The sequence below is a fragment of the Odocoileus virginianus genome, unplaced genomic scaffold (genome assembly GCF_023699985.2).
Source record: "Odocoileus virginianus isolate 20LAN1187 ecotype Illinois unplaced genomic scaffold, Ovbor_1.2 Unplaced_Contig_21, whole genome shotgun sequence".
Taxonomy (NCBI): domain Eukaryota; kingdom Metazoa; phylum Chordata; class Mammalia; order Artiodactyla; family Cervidae; genus Odocoileus; species Odocoileus virginianus.
The window spans coordinates 1,347,562-1,364,530 of record NW_027224338.1 but is presented as its reverse complement, the minus strand read 5'-3'; the positions used below and the strand labels follow the sequence as shown (position 1 = coordinate 1,364,530).

General features: G+C 47.9%; 1 protein-coding gene across 1 annotated transcript in view; it reads right to left on the bottom strand.

Annotated features, from left to right (window-relative positions):
• GPC4 (glypican 4) overlaps positions 1-9,434 on the bottom strand; it is a 107,981-nt gene extending 98,547 nt beyond the window's left edge. Inside the window, exon 1 of the mRNA XM_020916515.2 lies at positions 8,711-9,434. Within this exon, the coding sequence (XP_020772174.2) occupies positions 8,711-8,870 (160 nt within the window). The 5' untranslated portion in view covers positions 8,871-9,434. The remainder of the gene's footprint in view (positions 1-8,710) is intronic.
• Between the last annotated feature and the right edge of the window lie 7,535 nt (positions 9,435-16,969).

The following is a 16,969-nucleotide window of genomic DNA, read 5'->3' as shown; positions in this document are numbered from 1 at the left end:
ACCCAGCACAGCCAAACATAAATAAATAAGAATACATTTTTAAAAAGAAAGAAAGAAAATCTGGCTGATGAAAAAGAAATATCTACACTCAATTAAATTAAAAGAAAAAAAAAACCTGTCACTTCTAACTCAAAACCAACCCTTGCCTTTGATAACTTCAGGTCAGAATGTCAGTTTCCCAAGGTGAGTTTAGCAGGTGGTGAGATTGTAAGAACAAAATCTACCTGGGACGTTCTAGGGGGCTTAGAAGACAAAGTGCAGAGCAACAAAATCACCAACCAAAAAGTTCTGGCTGTGAGTAAACCCCTGATTTATTAATGAGCTTCCCTGGTGGCTCAGATGGTAAAGAATCTGCATGCAATGCAGGAGACCCAGGTTTCATCCCTGGGTCAGGAAGATACACAGCCTTTTTTTTCACCCTAGAAAACAACAAAGTGACACACAGAATTGACTCCTTACTGACCCAGCACTGTCAGGAAACTAGGTGCTCTAAAAAGGCAATATGCTTTCAAGGGCAATTTCTGTATTTTGAAGGCGTCCACTTTTTCTAAAATATACTTTCTGGGACTTTTCTGGCAGTTCAGTGATTAAGACTGTGCTTTTACTGCAGGGAGATGTGGGTTCAATCCCTGGTCAGGGAACTAAGATTCCACAAGCTATGCAGTATAGCCAAACATACACAAACACACATATATACTTTCTTAACTTTTCAATCAGAATATTCCAAACACAATTATTTAATATTGCCCTGAAATATATCAGTGCCCTCAACGGTTATGTTAGAGAGGTGTCTCTGAGTATTCACCCATCCTAATAGGGCTCCAACTGCCAAGGATCAGCAAGTTCTGGGTCTACTATTCAGCCTCTGGCCACCCAACCTGTTTCACACTGTCATCTCTCCTCCCAGATCTTGCCTCTAAACCTACCCGTTCCTCTGACCCATCCACTCTCCAACCAGCACTACTGGCTACTCCTATGCCTACTCCTAACCAGTTTTGGACTGGGAAGCCAGGCAACTTAAGCTTTTTATCTTCTCACCTATAAACCCTATCTACCAAATTTGAATAAGTGCCTCCAAAAAGCTGGATTCTGGTTTTGAACAAAACCTTTGAATCCCCAGCACCTAGCATTCTGCTCGATACAAAAGGCATTCAATCAATGATTGGGGATGATAAATTTCTGAAGGCCTTTTCTCCAAGTAGAATGCATGGGCTTTATGACAGCTGTTTCCATCATTTAGCTTTTCTGCTTACTTCCACATTCCCAGCTGCGTTCTGGATGACTATGCCGGCCAGAAGCCTAGGGATTTACTGTACTTCTATTTCTTGATAAGATACTTGAAGAGAATAAACACATGGCAAAGAGGACATTAAAGTAAGGGATAAAGAGATTTTTTTATTTTACCAATAAAGATAAAGGGAAGAAGTATCACCCAGCACACTGACACTTAATCAATAAACAACAGCAAGGCTGGATTCCTGTCTAAATCTCTCCAAAGTACTCTCAATGTCCCAGTCTTTATTTCTCAACCATCAGCAAAGCATCACTGGTGATGGCATGTACTTGCATCTTGACTACAAAATATTTTCCCCAAGTTTAACAGATCCTTCTCTTAAAACCAAGTTAACCAAAATCAAAACAAACATGCACTGGATCTCAATCAAAGCACTCTTCTGAGATAAGTTTGTGATTAAATTTATTGGAAACTTCAGAATCACAGAATATGAGGTGGAAGGGACCTCAGATCATCTAGGGCACTGTTTCTCAACCATGGCTGCTCATCGGAATCCCTGAGGAGCTTTGAAAATTTTACAAGGGGCTTCAAACACAGGGGGTGAGGGTTCGATCCCTGGTAGGGGAACTAAGATCCCACATGTCGGGCAGCATGGCCAAAGGAAAAAAAGAAAAGAAAAATTGAAAACTTACCTAGCCCTACTGCCAGCAAGTATGATTTAATTGGCCTGGGGTAGTGCCCAGGCACTAGTGGATTCTAAAAGATCTCCAGGTGCTTCTAAAGCATGGCCAGGGTTGAGAATCCCTGATGTAATCCAGTCTTCTAACAACCCCACACCCATTTTTCAAATAGAGGCAAAAGAACCTGACCATAGGGATCAAATAACTAATTTGTCACAGAGCTGGGCTAGACCTGCTCTTTCTAAGAAACCATGGTCTTTCCAATGTAAATTACTCCACCTAGGACAGTGGGGTTTCTTCCCTCTACCCCTCTCTTCCCTTTTCCTCTTTTCAATAAACATTCTCACCTATCCCAAACTAATTTCCTGAATATACTCTGCCTTGGAATCCCACTGCCTAATTCTTAACAGTCTAAACTAGGTCTGTTTCCTGTATGCACTTGGTTCTTTTCTCTCAAAGAATTCTGGGAGGTTAATCAGGCATGGCTGCCCCTTAAAGAAGCCATATTGCTTTTCCTCTGAGGCTGGACTCACTTAGCCCATCCTTCTCACCATTATCATCACCCGAGCCCTCTTTCAAGTCCCTGGCAAGGCTCACCTCCGATTCTCTTTCAGCTCTCTTAATTTCTAGTTTGTACCTGCCCTGCTGTACCTCATGGACTTCCTAAACTCTTCTCATTTTGTTAAAGATGCCTTTTTCCCTGAAGCAGCCTCTTTTACTCTGCCAGTTAGTCATGCCGGGTTCTTTTTTTCTTCCCCCAAGCAGCTGGTCTTTTTGATGTTTGGCACACATTTATCTGGGCTTCCAATAAGATGTTTTTACATAGTTTCCAGGCTTCCTGGAGGTTATTGACTTTTTTTTTTTAACTCTTCCATTCAATTTTTTTCCTAATTTCTAACATTTGTTAGAGTTTCTTTTTCAAAAGTTGAATACCTGGCTGATGGATCTCTTTGATTTTTCTCTCCCACCAGATTGCTGAATTAAATGCATCAGAACTTAAATATAATATTTCAAATTACCTCCAGGATGGAATCACTTCATGAATTTTCTGCACTTTCATGTTCTCGATAGTAAGAAACAGATGTTTAACCAAGTGGAATTGAAAAATGCTAGTTTTTACCTGTTCACATTTTAGTGTGTTTGCTTGTATTAAAAAAAAATTTTTTTTTTTTGGGGGTCACATTGCATTGCTTGTGGGATCTTAGTGCCCTGACCAGGGATTGAACCCAGGCCCTTGGCAATGAAAGCATGGAGTCCTAACCACTGGCCCGCCAGGGAAGTCCCTGCTCATATAAACTATCGATATCCTGAAGCCTGTGTTTTTCACCTTGGTAAAGACAACAAACAACATTTTTTAAAAAGGTCATTTATGTGCATCGAACAGCTCTATATGCTGAATCTAAGGTGTTAAATTACTCTTCTCCATTTGCTTTAAATTGCCTAATCACAAAAGTCTCAATTGTTTGTTTCTTAAAGAAACCAGGAAGAAAATCAGAATTCCAAATCCTTCTGAAAAATTCGTATGACACTCAGTTATTAATGAAGTGGTAAAGACGAGTAGTCCCATCAAAGAATAAAAACAGTCTCCAAGTTATAATAACATTTCTAGGAGGGTTTACTCTAAACTTACTTCTTTTCAGAATGTTTAGACCCAAAAGTTTCCCAGGAGAGCAAGAGACCTCGGAATGACGATCTATCTGTCATCAAGGCAGCATAATCCGATGAGAGCACTGGTGTCCTGCCAGACAACGCGATCTAATTGTCTATGTGACTCTCCCCACCATACACACACCTGTTTAACAAATACTGCACTGCACGCCTGTACCTGGTACCACTGGGCACACAAAACACCAGGAGCTGCTATATGCCCTCGTTCACTTAGAGCTGAGGCAAGAAGACACACGTGTGCCTGCGCACACGATGAACCAGGATACAAGACAGCTGGGTGCAAAGACCTTGAATCTGACTCAAGCCAGGGTTTCAGAAGAAGAAGGCACATAACCCTGGGGGCTTCAGGAGTGACTCAATGAAACTATCATTTGAGATGCTTGAAGCCAGGGAAGCTCAAAGCGGAGGAAGGAGTCCACTCAGCACTGCTGAAGGGAAAGGAAGCTGGTGATACTTAGGATGGAATAGGGGAGGGGGACAGACAAGAGGCACGTAGACCAGCTCAGAACTATTTCAAACAGCCTCCCTACCTTTATCCATCCCCCTTGCCTCACCAACCCTGAACTCCCAGTGCCACTAGTTATCTTCCAGAAACACTGTGACTAATAACATTCCTCTTCTCAGAAGCTATCTTTGGCTCCCCATGGCCCAGGAAATACAATTTACAGTTAGCATTAGATTGTCTCCATTAGGGTATAGCATCAGCATAGTGCTGTGGTGATGACCTTTAACTAGTTAGTTACTGGTTCTTTCATGGGCTTCCCAGGTGGTTCTGTGGTAAAGAATCTGCCTGCCAATGCAGGAGACACAGGTTTGATCCCTGGATCAGGAAGATCTCCTGGAAGAGGGCATGACAACCCACTTCAGTATTCTTGCTGGGATAATCCCATGGACAGAGGAGCCTAGTGGGCTACACCCCATGGGGTCACAGAGAGTCAAACACCACTGAGTGTGCAAGTATAGGTTCTCTCATAGCCTATGTTTCCAAAACCAGCCCTCTACGAGAGTCGAGATGATCATGTTTAGGACCAGGCCCAGAGAAAGCACTTAATCTTTTCACTGAGGCCAAAATGCATTTTTGGAAAACATATATTGCAACCAATTCAGTGCTAAAACAGATGATGTTATTCAGGAGCCAAGTGACTTAGATGAACACTGATGCTGTTTCCCTTGTTGAGACAACAAAAGAAAACTTCCTTTTTCATTCCTCAGTCTAGTCTCCAGCTAATCCTGAAATTGCATGCAACCCAATGTGAGTCAAATCAAAAAGGAAAATAGTAATTATGCTGAATCAAACATTTTATATTTGTATGTTCTAACTAGAGACTGGGCTGCGTAAGCTAGAACTTTTCCTAAATTCTTTTCTGAGCATGTCCAGGAAACTTGGGATAATTTTTATACTGACAGGTGAGAAAAATCACAAGTTCTCAGCAAAATCTAACTCACAGAGTTAAAGAATGTAAAAGGGAATACAACCTTGAAGACACGCTGTGTCTTACATGTAATAATCAATGTAATAGCAGAAAGTATTCCTACTTCTCCAACACACATTCTCCCACGTAATCCTAGCATAGCTTATGTGATTCCCTTGGAGATACACACACGAGTGTGTGAGCACACTCACAGATGCACTGGTCATAAACGTAAATGGGAACAGGAAAACAAAAGCTCCCAAGTCACAACTATGATGCCAAGTTCTCCTTGGTAGCCTTCGACCTCACCTTGGCAAGCTTAAGGTTTCTAACCAAACTGGCTCACTCCTCAAGATAATCTCAAGCAATGATTAGATGAGTAATAAAACGCCAACTGTTGCATGTCCTTTATCCTGTCCTTATGGAGGGAGGCACAATGAAAATGCTAAGATTTTACAATTTTTCATTATAAATATTATTTTATTTTTTAACTATTGAACTACCATTAGTGACTTAATACCCTAGTCCCAAATCCCTTCTCCCTTGAACTCCCCAGGCCCTCCTTTCTCCTCATCTGCACCACTCATATGGTACTTATCACACACCATGTTGTATTCCCGTCATGTGTATACACAGCTTATCTCCCTATTACCTGGGAAGGTCCTAGGGGCAGAGCCCTCCTGTCCTCTTTACTGCCTCCACAGAAAATCACACATAGTACGTGCTCCAGAAGATATGCCCAATGAAAGCTGAACAAAAATCTATATTTTGTATTAAAGACCCCTTTTGATCATGGCATCTGAGCTGCCCATTATTTGGTAAGTGCAGGGGTCAAGTGGATAGGCAACGCAAGAAAGACCTAGGTTGGAGGCCCTGTCAGCCTGATATATTCCCTGACACCCTTGAGAGCACATCAAATTATCTTAATTATGATCTTAAAAGACTGAGAGTCCTTAAGAACGTGGAGCAGTCTCAAAGCCTGTTCAAACCTCTAGAAGGCAAGTGCAAGGCCGTTGGGAATCAAACCTTCAACTTGGGCTAAGCCTGGGGCTAGGCACTCAGACGCCGTGACCCTTTGCCTGGAAAACAATCGCGGACTTTTTGCACTTAAGAAAATACACACACCTCCCGCTTCAACCAAGGAAAGTGCCTGGCAATTATTTCATTCAAATCATCCCATTGACTATGCTCTCCCAAATGACCAAAATTATCTGAGTGGAGCATAGGAGAGACAAGGACAATGTAGGCATCTGGAGAGGCCAGGGTGATAGTAAAGATTACCCCTGTTTCTATACTGACCATCTAAAGGTATTTACTTGGGTCTGTCTGTGTTGTGACAGTGTCCTAGACTCAAATGAATGCCTCTAACACTCCACATTTTTGAGCCATTCAGTCATGCATTTTTGTTATTGTTGAAAGTGGTGCGAAATTGCACTGCATGAGCTCAAGTCCTTGGTGGTCTTCCAAGGATTCCAGCTAAAAAGGCACTTCCTTTGTTCCTCGGGAGAATGCAGTCCAGTAGGTCATTCAAAAGGGGAAATAAAAGCAGCAGCCCTGGGAGGGAGATGAAGGACAAGACAAAAAGAATAAAATGTTTTGGGTGTGAGCACATTAGCTTCCATTTCCTGCTGCTGGTCAGTAATAACGCTCCTATCTTTAGGATGGGGGGGGGATATGTCCAGAGAAACATTTACGCAAAAATATTCCTCAGGTGTTTTCTGGGGACCATGACAATTGAAGGGATCACCTAGCACTGTCCTTGAGCACCCTGCAAACTTCCTTTTTCCTGAGATGCTGGCTAGGAAAGATGTCCCTCCCTGGCAAGGCTGCACAGAGCAAAGCTGGAGAAGGTGGGGAGGGCAATTTCACCACCCACTCCCCCAACGCCTCCACTGCACCTCAAAGGCACATACTGTTTTGCATGGGCAGAAGATGAAAACTTGTCACATTCCCATTAAGTGCATCCCTGCATCTATCCCTTCAAAACGTGGGAATGACAACTGTAATCTTCACGCCAATCATCTCCGCTGGGCCCCGGGGCCCAAACCGTGCAGGGCACAAAGACCCTAGGTCTGACCTTGTGGAGCCTCCAAGCTTCAGTGGCTGCTGGCTTTACTTTTTCAGGAGGGGCGGGAGGGAGAGGAGAAAGAAAGAGGGCTTTTTTTAGGGCTCTCCAGCCAATAAACTCGTGCCACTGGGCAGACTTGAGCTCCCCCAAAGACAAGCAGCTCAAGGGCAAACAGTCTCTAATCAGTAATGTGCGAGTTACTTGATAACTGCCCAGGTGCCGTGGGCTCCTAGGCTGCTCCACCGATTTCTTGGGTTCTATTTCTAGATAGATGCCGGTCACACTCTTAAAAGTGCCCAGCAACTTCCCTCAATTACCTTTGTAATTTATGTGTAATTGATGACTGCACTTAATCTCCAAGGGTATTAATAGCCCTTTCCAAAAAATGACCCCCGAGTCTTCCTAAGCCTTTGGAAGCGCCTGGTTGAAATTACAGTATTTCCTCTGGGGCTACCGCCCCCCTGCCCGCCCCACCCGGGTGACCAACACCGCGAGGCAAAGGCGCGCTCTGCTCACTTCCATGAAAGGTTCGGAATGGAGGCTTGGCCCCCGGGGCTCGAATCGCTCACTTCTCCGTTAGGTTAAGCTGGCCATCGGCCAGCTAGATTCGTGATTCCTTCTGAACCCTCAGGGCGAACAGGCTACCTGCGCCGGCGCGGCCCGCGGGGCTGCGCGGAACAGTTGGCCTCTCTGCGAATGCTTGAGTGCCACCCAGAGGGGACCGGCCCGGCCACCGCCGCCCGCCTGGCGAGGAGGGCCGAAGGGCACCCGACGCAAAGCTGCCTCACCGGCGCTCGGAGAAGGGCTTTCACAAACACCCCACGCACCCCCAGCGCCGAAATCCGGGTAACTTTTTCACTGGCTAAACTGTCTCTATTTGCACAACCATCTCCAAACTGAGATTCAGGTTTCCCGTAATCAGTCCTTTCAAAGGTTTGTAATTGAAAGTGCAATTAACCCTTAAAATGAGGTGAGAAAAAAAGAAAGGGGGGGGATACCCTTCTCGTCCAACACCTTCCGGAAAGCAGGAGAGTTCCCAAAAGTCAGGGTTTGGAGGGCTGAAGAGTCGTTTTTCTTTTTAAAGGCCACTTCTAAAGCCGCTGGAGCTACTAAAAGTCCTCATCCATGTCAGGGGTGGGAGAGGCGGGGAGTGGGTTTAAAGAAAATCAATGAAACTTCAACTCAAATTCCACGTTTCGCGCCCCCGGGAATCTGGCAAGCTCTAGAAACCCCCCTCAATGGCGGCCCCCACCCCACCCGACCTCTAGTCACCCCGACAACAAAAGCGGGGAGCCCAGTAAGGAGTTCAACCCGGAAAAGGCGAGGGAGCCCGTGACACGCACTTCGCGGGCCAGAGTCCTCTGGGGCTTCCTGGGACCCGGGAGACCGGGGGAGGGAGTTGGGGGATGAAAGCAGAGAGCGAGGGTGACACCGGGCAACTCCGGGTGCCCCTCCGCCCGCCGCGCACCGGGGGCCGCCGCGCCGCGGGGCACGCTCTGCGCCGGGGCTCGCTCCAGCGCGCCCGTCCATTTCTCCGTCTCGGCTACCTGCGTCCGGCGGCGCGGAGACCGGCGGGGCCAGGGGGCTGCCGCGGCCCCTTCTCCGGGGTGCCCGTCTCGGTGCTCGCCTCCCGGGGGCTCCCACCTACCGTTGATCTCGTGCATGGGGGCATCGTTCTTGTCGAAGCCTTTGGACACGTAGAGACGTCGCACTTCCGAGCAACTTTTCGACTTGGGCTCGGCAGCCAGCAGCGCGGCGCAGAGCGCGGCCAGGGTGCAGAACAGCGCGGGCAAGCCGAACCGTGCCATGGTGCGGGCCGGGGCGGACGCGCTCCCACCTTTGGGACCGGACGGAAAGTGGCGGGCGGGCGGGCTCGGAGACGGGGGCTCGAGAGCGGAGTCAAGAGGGCGAGGGAGTTGGAGGAGTTGGAGAAGGAGAGCAGGAGGAGGAGACGCGGGGCGAAAAGTGGAGCTGGGCCTCGCGCGTCAGGCAACGGTCCCCGGTGCCAGGCGCCCGGCCCGGGGAGCAGGAGGAGGAGGAAGGCGTGGAGGCGCTGCGCGGCCCAGAGGGAGCGGAGGCGCGGGCCGGTGACCTCCGGGCTCCGCGGGGGCAGCGATCCCGGCGAGCTGGTCGGCGGCGGGACAGGGGCGCGGGGAAGGAGGGGAAGGTGGCAGGCGCCGCGGGGGCCGAGGAGGGCGTGGGCGGCGGCGGGCGCTCGCGGCGCGCGGCTCGGGCTGCCCGGCGCTGGTCCGCTCCGCTGGCTCGACTCGGCTCGGCTCGCTCTGGCCTCGGCCGCGCGGCTGTGCCCTCTTCAGCTCTACCGCTGATTGACTGGCCGGCGTGCGCGGCGACGCTCGACAAACTTGGCCCAGCGGGCGGCACCCAGGGGGAGGGGGCGGGCGGCGGGGGGGGCGCCGGAGACGGGCGGGAGCACGCAGGGCCGGGACGGGAGAAAACCTGGAAGCGGGGTTGGATCCGGAGCAACCAAATCCACTTCCTAGGGGGCCGCGCCGGGCGCGCGGCGCTCCCTCGCGCGACACGCCCCGCCGGACTCCTCCCTCCTTCCCTCCTCCCGGGAGGCGGGGAGCCTGCCCGCCGCCCCCCACCCGGAGAGGACCGGCTAACTTCTCCGGGTCGAAAGGCCCAAGTCCCTGGGGACCGGGCCGAGCGGCTGGGACTTGGAACCCACGTCCGAGTCCTCGGCCTTCTGCGTGCCGCCACCTGACCTGCTGCCCGCTGGCCAAAGCCAGACCGAGCCCTCTGGTCTCCATACCTACCCCCCGAGTCCATCCCCCCACCCCCACCCCACCCCGCCGCTGCCGCCCCGCAGCCTGGAGGACGCTCCTCACCGCCCAGCTCCTGGGCTAGAAATGGAAAACGCTGGCATTAATCTCATTGTTTGCTGCAGGCAGCCTAGGGACTTGTGATTACGAGCTGGCCCTAGAGAGCCTCACCTGGCCTCCTCAGACCTGCTTTCCATCAAATGGTGCTCACCTGTTTGGAAACCTGGCAGGCATTCTCAGCCCACCCACACACACACCCCCCACCCCCAAGCTGGTTCTGCTACAAGTCTAATCAAACCCTAAACCGGGAGGTTCTGGACCCCCCACCCCCAACTGCCGCGCGGGCGGGGCAGGGGGCGAGCTGGCAGATTCAGGGTTGACCTTGGAAACCTTCTGGCCCAAACTCACCTTCTGGCCCCAAATCTCCTTCTGCACGAAGGGAAACTGAGGCCCAGAGAAGGAAAGTCACTTGGCATGCGGCTGGGGTTGCCCCCAGATCCAGAGATGACTCCCAGGTCACATGGAATAGAGGTAACCAAGGACCACCGAGTTCCCCTCTGCCCTTAAGCCTCTTGACAGAAACTCAGACCTCTCTAGGACCCTGTCTCCACGTAGCCAGCTGAAAACTGGAAATGGGTGAGTCTTCCCACCTTCTAAGCTTCGTCAGATTCCATTAATGAATGTTTTTGAAGCTCCCAGGGCTCCTTAATGAAGGGAACTGTGCAGATTGGGAACTTGTCATTACCCTTGTTATTGTTACAATCTGCTGTAAGAGGTTAGGGTGAGAAGTGCCTCAGACACCTCGGGAGTGTGCTGGGAACTGGGCAGATAAAAGGGGCTGGAACTTATTATTTGGCTAGACTCTCAATTCCCATAAAATTACATAGGGTGAAGATATGAACCATCATTACAATTATCGCCCTCATAGGGTTTGTTGAGACTTCCCCCTCCCCTGTTGTTTGTAAACCTGGTTGATGTGGCAGGCTGTGAGGAGCTGTAGAAAGTAGCTAGCTGTTGTTTTGAAAGCTCGCTATAGACTCTTCTACATTTTATTAACTCTTGGAGATCATCAGCATAAACAGACGGGATTGTGACCCATCTGTAAGTGGGACTTCCAGTTTCTGTGGGTTGGCAGAAACAAACTCCAGTACAAATGAATTTCGTGCCATTTTCGAGGGACTTTCAAATGGTCCAGGTTTTCCTTAAACTGATAATCATCAGGTCCTCAAGGCATTGCTAGAACTTAGCCCAGCAATTTTAACTTTCACTCGCTGATGCATTTGCTTAAAGATGTTCTTTCCCAAAGAGAATACGATCTGAGATGGGACCAACCTTAATAATAAAATGAAACCCAACCACCTTAAATGAGAAAAAGATACTCCCAAACTCTGCAGCCCAAATCATAGAAAACTTCCTTTCACATCAAGTACATGGTGAACTCATTCCTTGCCCCCCAATTTACTTTAGCTCTTCCTGTTCATGTATTATTAACCAAAACCTGAGCCTTTTCCACCAGAAACAGTAACCTCTGGCTAGAAACGAATCTGGACAAGTCTGAACTTTACCACACGAGGCAGGAACCCCAAACCCTGCTCAGAGGCAGCTCCCACTTCAAAGCCTCCTTTCATTTAAATACAAACAGGGTGAACAACTGGCAATCTGCGAAACAAATACCATCTAGCTTCCCTTTTCTGATGGCCTGTAGCTCTCCTCCCCATCCCCCTCACTCCCATTCCAGTTTCTCTGCACTCCTTAGTGGAGATGCACCTACTCTGTAAGTTCTCTGAATGCCAAAAAATGGACTGGGGGCTGCAGGTAGAGTGCAGGAAACAACAACATCTCAGGATGATCAACTTTCATATTGCCTTTGGGGTTTGTTTTTTAAATTGAGATAAAATACACTAACCTGGAATTGCCTGGTGGTCCAGTGATTAGGACTTTTGCTTTTACTCATGGGGCTGGGTTCCATCCCAGGTCAGGCAAATATGATCCTGCAAGTCACCTAGTGTGGCCAAAAAAGTGTACAATTTGGTGGCATTTAATTCATTCACCATGGTGTGTAGCCATCACCACTAACTAGTTCCAGAATATTTTCAGCATCTCAAAAGAAAACACATTAAGCAAGTAAAGTCCATTCCCTTCTCCCCCGCTAACCCCTAGCAACCACTCATCTTCTTTCTGTCTCTATAGATTTGCCAATTCTGGACATTTTACATAAAAGAAATCATGTCATATGTGGCCTTTTGTGTCTAGCATCATGTTTGTTTTTTAAGATCCATCCATGTAGTGGCATGTCAGCATTTCCTTTTTGTGGATGGATAGTATCCCATTTTATGGATACACCACTTTGGGTTAAACAGTACTTTAGAGTTTGCAGAGTGCTTCTAGGCACATGCTCATACTCATAGAACATTTTAGTGATTTTGAAAATAGATCAGCAAACTGAGTCTCACTGAAGTTATGTGGCTTATCTACAGCCACAGAGCTCTTAAGTAGCTGAACCAAGACTGAAAAAAATGTAAGGCCCTTGACTGAATCCCATATGTGTTCAGTTCAGTCACTCAGTTGTGTCTGACTTTTTGTGACCCCATGAACTGCAGCATGCCAGGCTTCCCTGTCCATTATCAACTCCCGGATCATCATCAACTCCTGGCTCAAACTCATGTCCATCAAGTCAGTGATGCCATCCAACCATCTCATCCTCTGTTGTCCCCTTCTCCTCCTGCCTTCAATCTTTCCCAGCATCAGGATCTTTTCCAATGAGTCAGTTCTTCACATCAGGTGGCTAAAGTATTGGAGCTTCAGCATCAGTCCTTCCAATGAATATTCAGGACTGATTTTCTTTAGGATTGACTGGTTTAATCTCCCCTCTGTCCCAAGAGTCTTCTCCAACACTACAGTTCAAAAGCATCAATTCTTCAGTGCTCAGCTTTCTTTATAGTCCAACTCTCACATCCATACATGATTACTGGAAAAACCATAGCTTTGACTAGACAGACTTTTGTCGGCAAAGTAATGTCTCTGCTTTTTAACATGCTGTCTAGGTTGTTCATAGCTTTTCTTCCAAGGAGCAAGCATCTTTTAATTTCATGGCTGCAGTTACCATCCGCAGTGATTTTGGAGCCCCAGAAAATAAAGTCTGCCACTGTTTCCACTGTTTCCCCATCTATTTGCTGTGAAGTGATGGGACCAGATGCCATGATCTTAGTTTTTTTAATGTTGAGTTTTAAGCCAGCGTTTTTAGTCATATGCGTGCATGCGTGCTAAGTTGCTTCAGTCATGTCCAACTCTTTGCACCCTATGGACTGTAGCCCACCAGGTTCCTCTGTCCATGGGATTCTCCAGGCAAGAATACTGGAGTGGGTTGCCATTTCCTCCTCCAGGGAATCTTCCCGACCCAGGGATTGAACCCGAATCTCTTATGTCTCCTGTGTTGGCAGGTGGGTTCTTTACCACTAGCGCCACCTGGGAAGCCCGAATTCCATATGAATGTCTCTATTTCAGATTAATAAATGTTCATTGAGCACCTACTACATGCCAGATGCTACCCAGCCTGAGAGGGAGGAGAGATAAATAAGCCAAAATGTATTTGGCTTGTATTGTGGTAGAGTTGGTTTTTCCAGGTGAGGCATTTCTCCTGAGGTGGCACTAAGGTCACTCGCTGGCGGGCGGAAAGAACAAAGTATATACTCACTGCTGCTGGCTTCCAAGGCAGAAACTACTCGAGCCCCGGTCACTCTCTCAGCTTTGGGATGAGATGGCCAAGAGATGGCCCACTGAGGAGCTGTTTTGGTTGCCAAACATGCGGATGAGGAATAGGACATCGCTTCCTTCCTTAATACTTGATTGTCTCGCAGCCCTCCAGTCTCTCCCCTACCATACCCAGCCACCCCACAGCCATCACTTAACCTTGCGCCTCTCCCCGCATCGTACCGTATTACTTTCCAGATCAATTGCCAAGTCACTCGACAGCTCTGGATTTTTGCTACTGGGCCAGAGTCTCCATCACCAACTTTCTCACTGGCCCTTCCCTTCTCTGTATCTAGTGCTTGGCCCCACAAGAATGCATCACCATTCTCCATCATGCCTGCATCCTCACCCTGCCCTTGCTGGGAATACTTTTTCATTCCCCTCCATTCCTCGGACAAGTCGTTCATACTTATCCATCAAAATTCAGCTGAGAAAAAAATTCAGCTGAGGGGACTTCGCTGAGTGGCTAAGACTTCTCACTCCCAATGCAGGGAGTCCAGGTTCAGTTCCTGGTCAGGGAACTAGATCCCACATGCCAAAACTAAGAGTTCGCATGCCACAACTAAAGATCCCGCATGCAGCAACTAAGACCCGGTGCAACCAAATAAATATTAAAAAATAAAAATAAAAACAGAACTCAGCTGAGATAGCACCTCTTCTTGGAAAACCTTCATGGATCTGCATCCCCCCACACAAAAGAGCTGATGGCTCCTGCTTCTGAGTGTCCAGAGCCCTGTCTATACAAAATGACTACCACACTTGCACCTTCGCAGAGGTCCTGATTTCTTTCAGGATTCTTTGACCCTACCCCCAGCAGCCTCCAAAAGGTCTTTTAGGCTTTTCATTTGAATGCCTCTTGCCTGATGGGCAGTTTTCCAGGGGGAAAAAGACCTAGAATTGTATCTGAAATTTGATATTTTGTTTTTGGGAGCACAGTGCAGCTTGCAGTATCTTAGTTCCCTAACCAGGGATTGAACCTGGGCCACGGCAGTGAGTGTCAGATCCTAACCACTGGACCACTACGGATTCCCACTAGGGAATTCCCAGAAATCTCCTGTTGCTTAAATGTTAGTGATTACTTCAGAACTCTTAAGAGTTTACTGGACAAATTAAGCCTGTCTTCAGCCTAGATCTCACCAGGAAACTTTCCTCCCTTGCCCCTTTTCAAGCAACCAAATGGACTTCCCAGGTGGCTCAGTAGACACGGTGCAATCCTTGATCTGAGAAGACCCCACCTGCCGTGGAGCAGCTGAGTCCATGTGCCGCAACTAGAGAAGAGCCCCTTCAGCAGCAAAGACCTGGCACAGTCATAAATAAATTAATTAATTAATTTTAAAAAGAAGAATGAAAACTTGAAGAAAAAAAGAAAGCAACCAACCAAGTGCTGTGTTCTGACTACTTCCTGTGTGCAAAAGTTGGTTCTGCAAAGGACCTGCTAAGTCACTTCAGTTGTGTCCGACTCTGTGCAACCCCATCCCTGGGATTCTCCAGGCAAGAACACTGGAGTGGGTTGCCATTTCCTTCTCCAATGCATGAAAGTGAAAAGTGAAAGTGAAGTCGCTCAGTCATGTCCGACTCTTCGCAACCCCATGGACCACAGCCTACCAGGCTCCTCCATCCATGGGATTTTCCAGGCAAGAGTACTGGAGTGGGGTGCCATTGCCTTCTCCTGCAAAGGCCCTAGAAACTCCAAAGACCAGAGACCTTTGGGAAGCTGGCACCCTGCTTGGGGAGGTAGGATCCATATCCATGTGGAGAAAGACACTAGCAAAAAAAAACACAAGACAATGCACAGCCCTTAGGACACTCATCCCAATTTGCTGTTTGTTCCATGGATGCCACTCTTCCTCTTGGTCCCTCTGCAGATTTACAGAAGTACCAGTAATAGAAGGATCAGCGACTTTGAAGAAGTTAATGGGTGTGCTCTGTTCCTGTCTCCTTATTCCTTACCTCCCTTCAGTATTCTTTCTCCAGTACCTGAAGTTTGCCTTAGTTTCTCTTCTCTCTGAGAGCTCATTTGTGTTTACAGATTTAATCACCAGCTCCAGGTATCTCGCCATACTTCCGTTTGTGCCAGTGTTGCCTACTGTTATCCTACTGTTATACACTTCTTCTCTCTTCATTAAAAACCCAAACTGAGCCTTTCTTTCCACTCAACCTCCGTCAGCCCTTGTCCAGGTTCCATTACGTCTTGTCTGAACTGCAGAGCCAACGCCTAAGTGATCTTCAGCCTCTCCCTCCCTCCATCCATCCATCCAGGGACTATCACAAAATCAACCTTCCTATAGTATGATTTCCAAGTGTCACACTCTTTGGTGAAGAAAGAATTCCATGTGAAGGCAATCTCCTGCTAATAACACATTTGTTTAGTGCAGCAGTGTTTAGGTATTGCTTCCACATGAATTATCTGTGAAGCCTGCATTATTTTCCATAATTCATGGGTGAGGAAACCGGTTCTGAGTCTTAAATCAAGACCCTCTGAGTCCAAGTTCAATGACACAGTCACTTCTCACTATGCCTCAAGCCCAAAATATGCCCAGGAAAACTTCCAAGACAGTGCAAGGCTGATGTGCAAGTGAGTAGAGAAGGTAGGTCTCCCTTTGGACCATGAAGGATGGGGAAGAGTGGGAAAGAGGAGTGGGCAAAGAGGAGTGGGGATTTTGAGGCCTGTGATGACAACATTTTGACCAAGTACAGGTTCATCTGGATGACTGTCATGAAATACAGTGACAGATAATGGTGGCACAATACCCTGGGGAAAGATAATGTAAGTTGAGTCAAAAGGTGCAAGTAGTGCTTTCAAAAGACTGAAATGAGGAAGTGAGGAGGCATAGATTGGACTGAAAAAAGGCAGGTTAGGCCCTGGAAGTCTTTTCAACCAAGTGATGAAGTCCCAACAATTCTCATCTGGGTATTCTATATGAAGAGCAGAAAATAAATATAAGACCGAAGAAAGGTAGGGTTCCCCAGTGAAGAAGGCGAGGCTAAAGTTTCAGGCAGCCCGAGAGCTAAATCCTGGCTCTGCTATCGCCTGTCTGTGTGTCCCTAGATGAGTAACTTACCCTCTTCAAGTCTCCCTTTTCTCATGTATCATGCCTACTCTGTGAAGATTACAACAGGAAACTGTGCATTTGGGATGCCTCAAGGCAGTTGCCCATAACCATCTTTTGTTCCTTTGTAGAGCTGAGTACCGGAGAAGGCAATGGCACCCCACTCCAGTACTCTTGCCTGGAAAATCCCATGGATGGAGGAGCCTGGTAGGCTGTAGTCCATGGGGTCTCGAAGAGTCGGACACGACTGAGTGACTTCACTTTCACTTTTCACTTTCATGCATTGGAGAAGGAAATGGCAACCCACTCCAGTGTTCTTGCCTG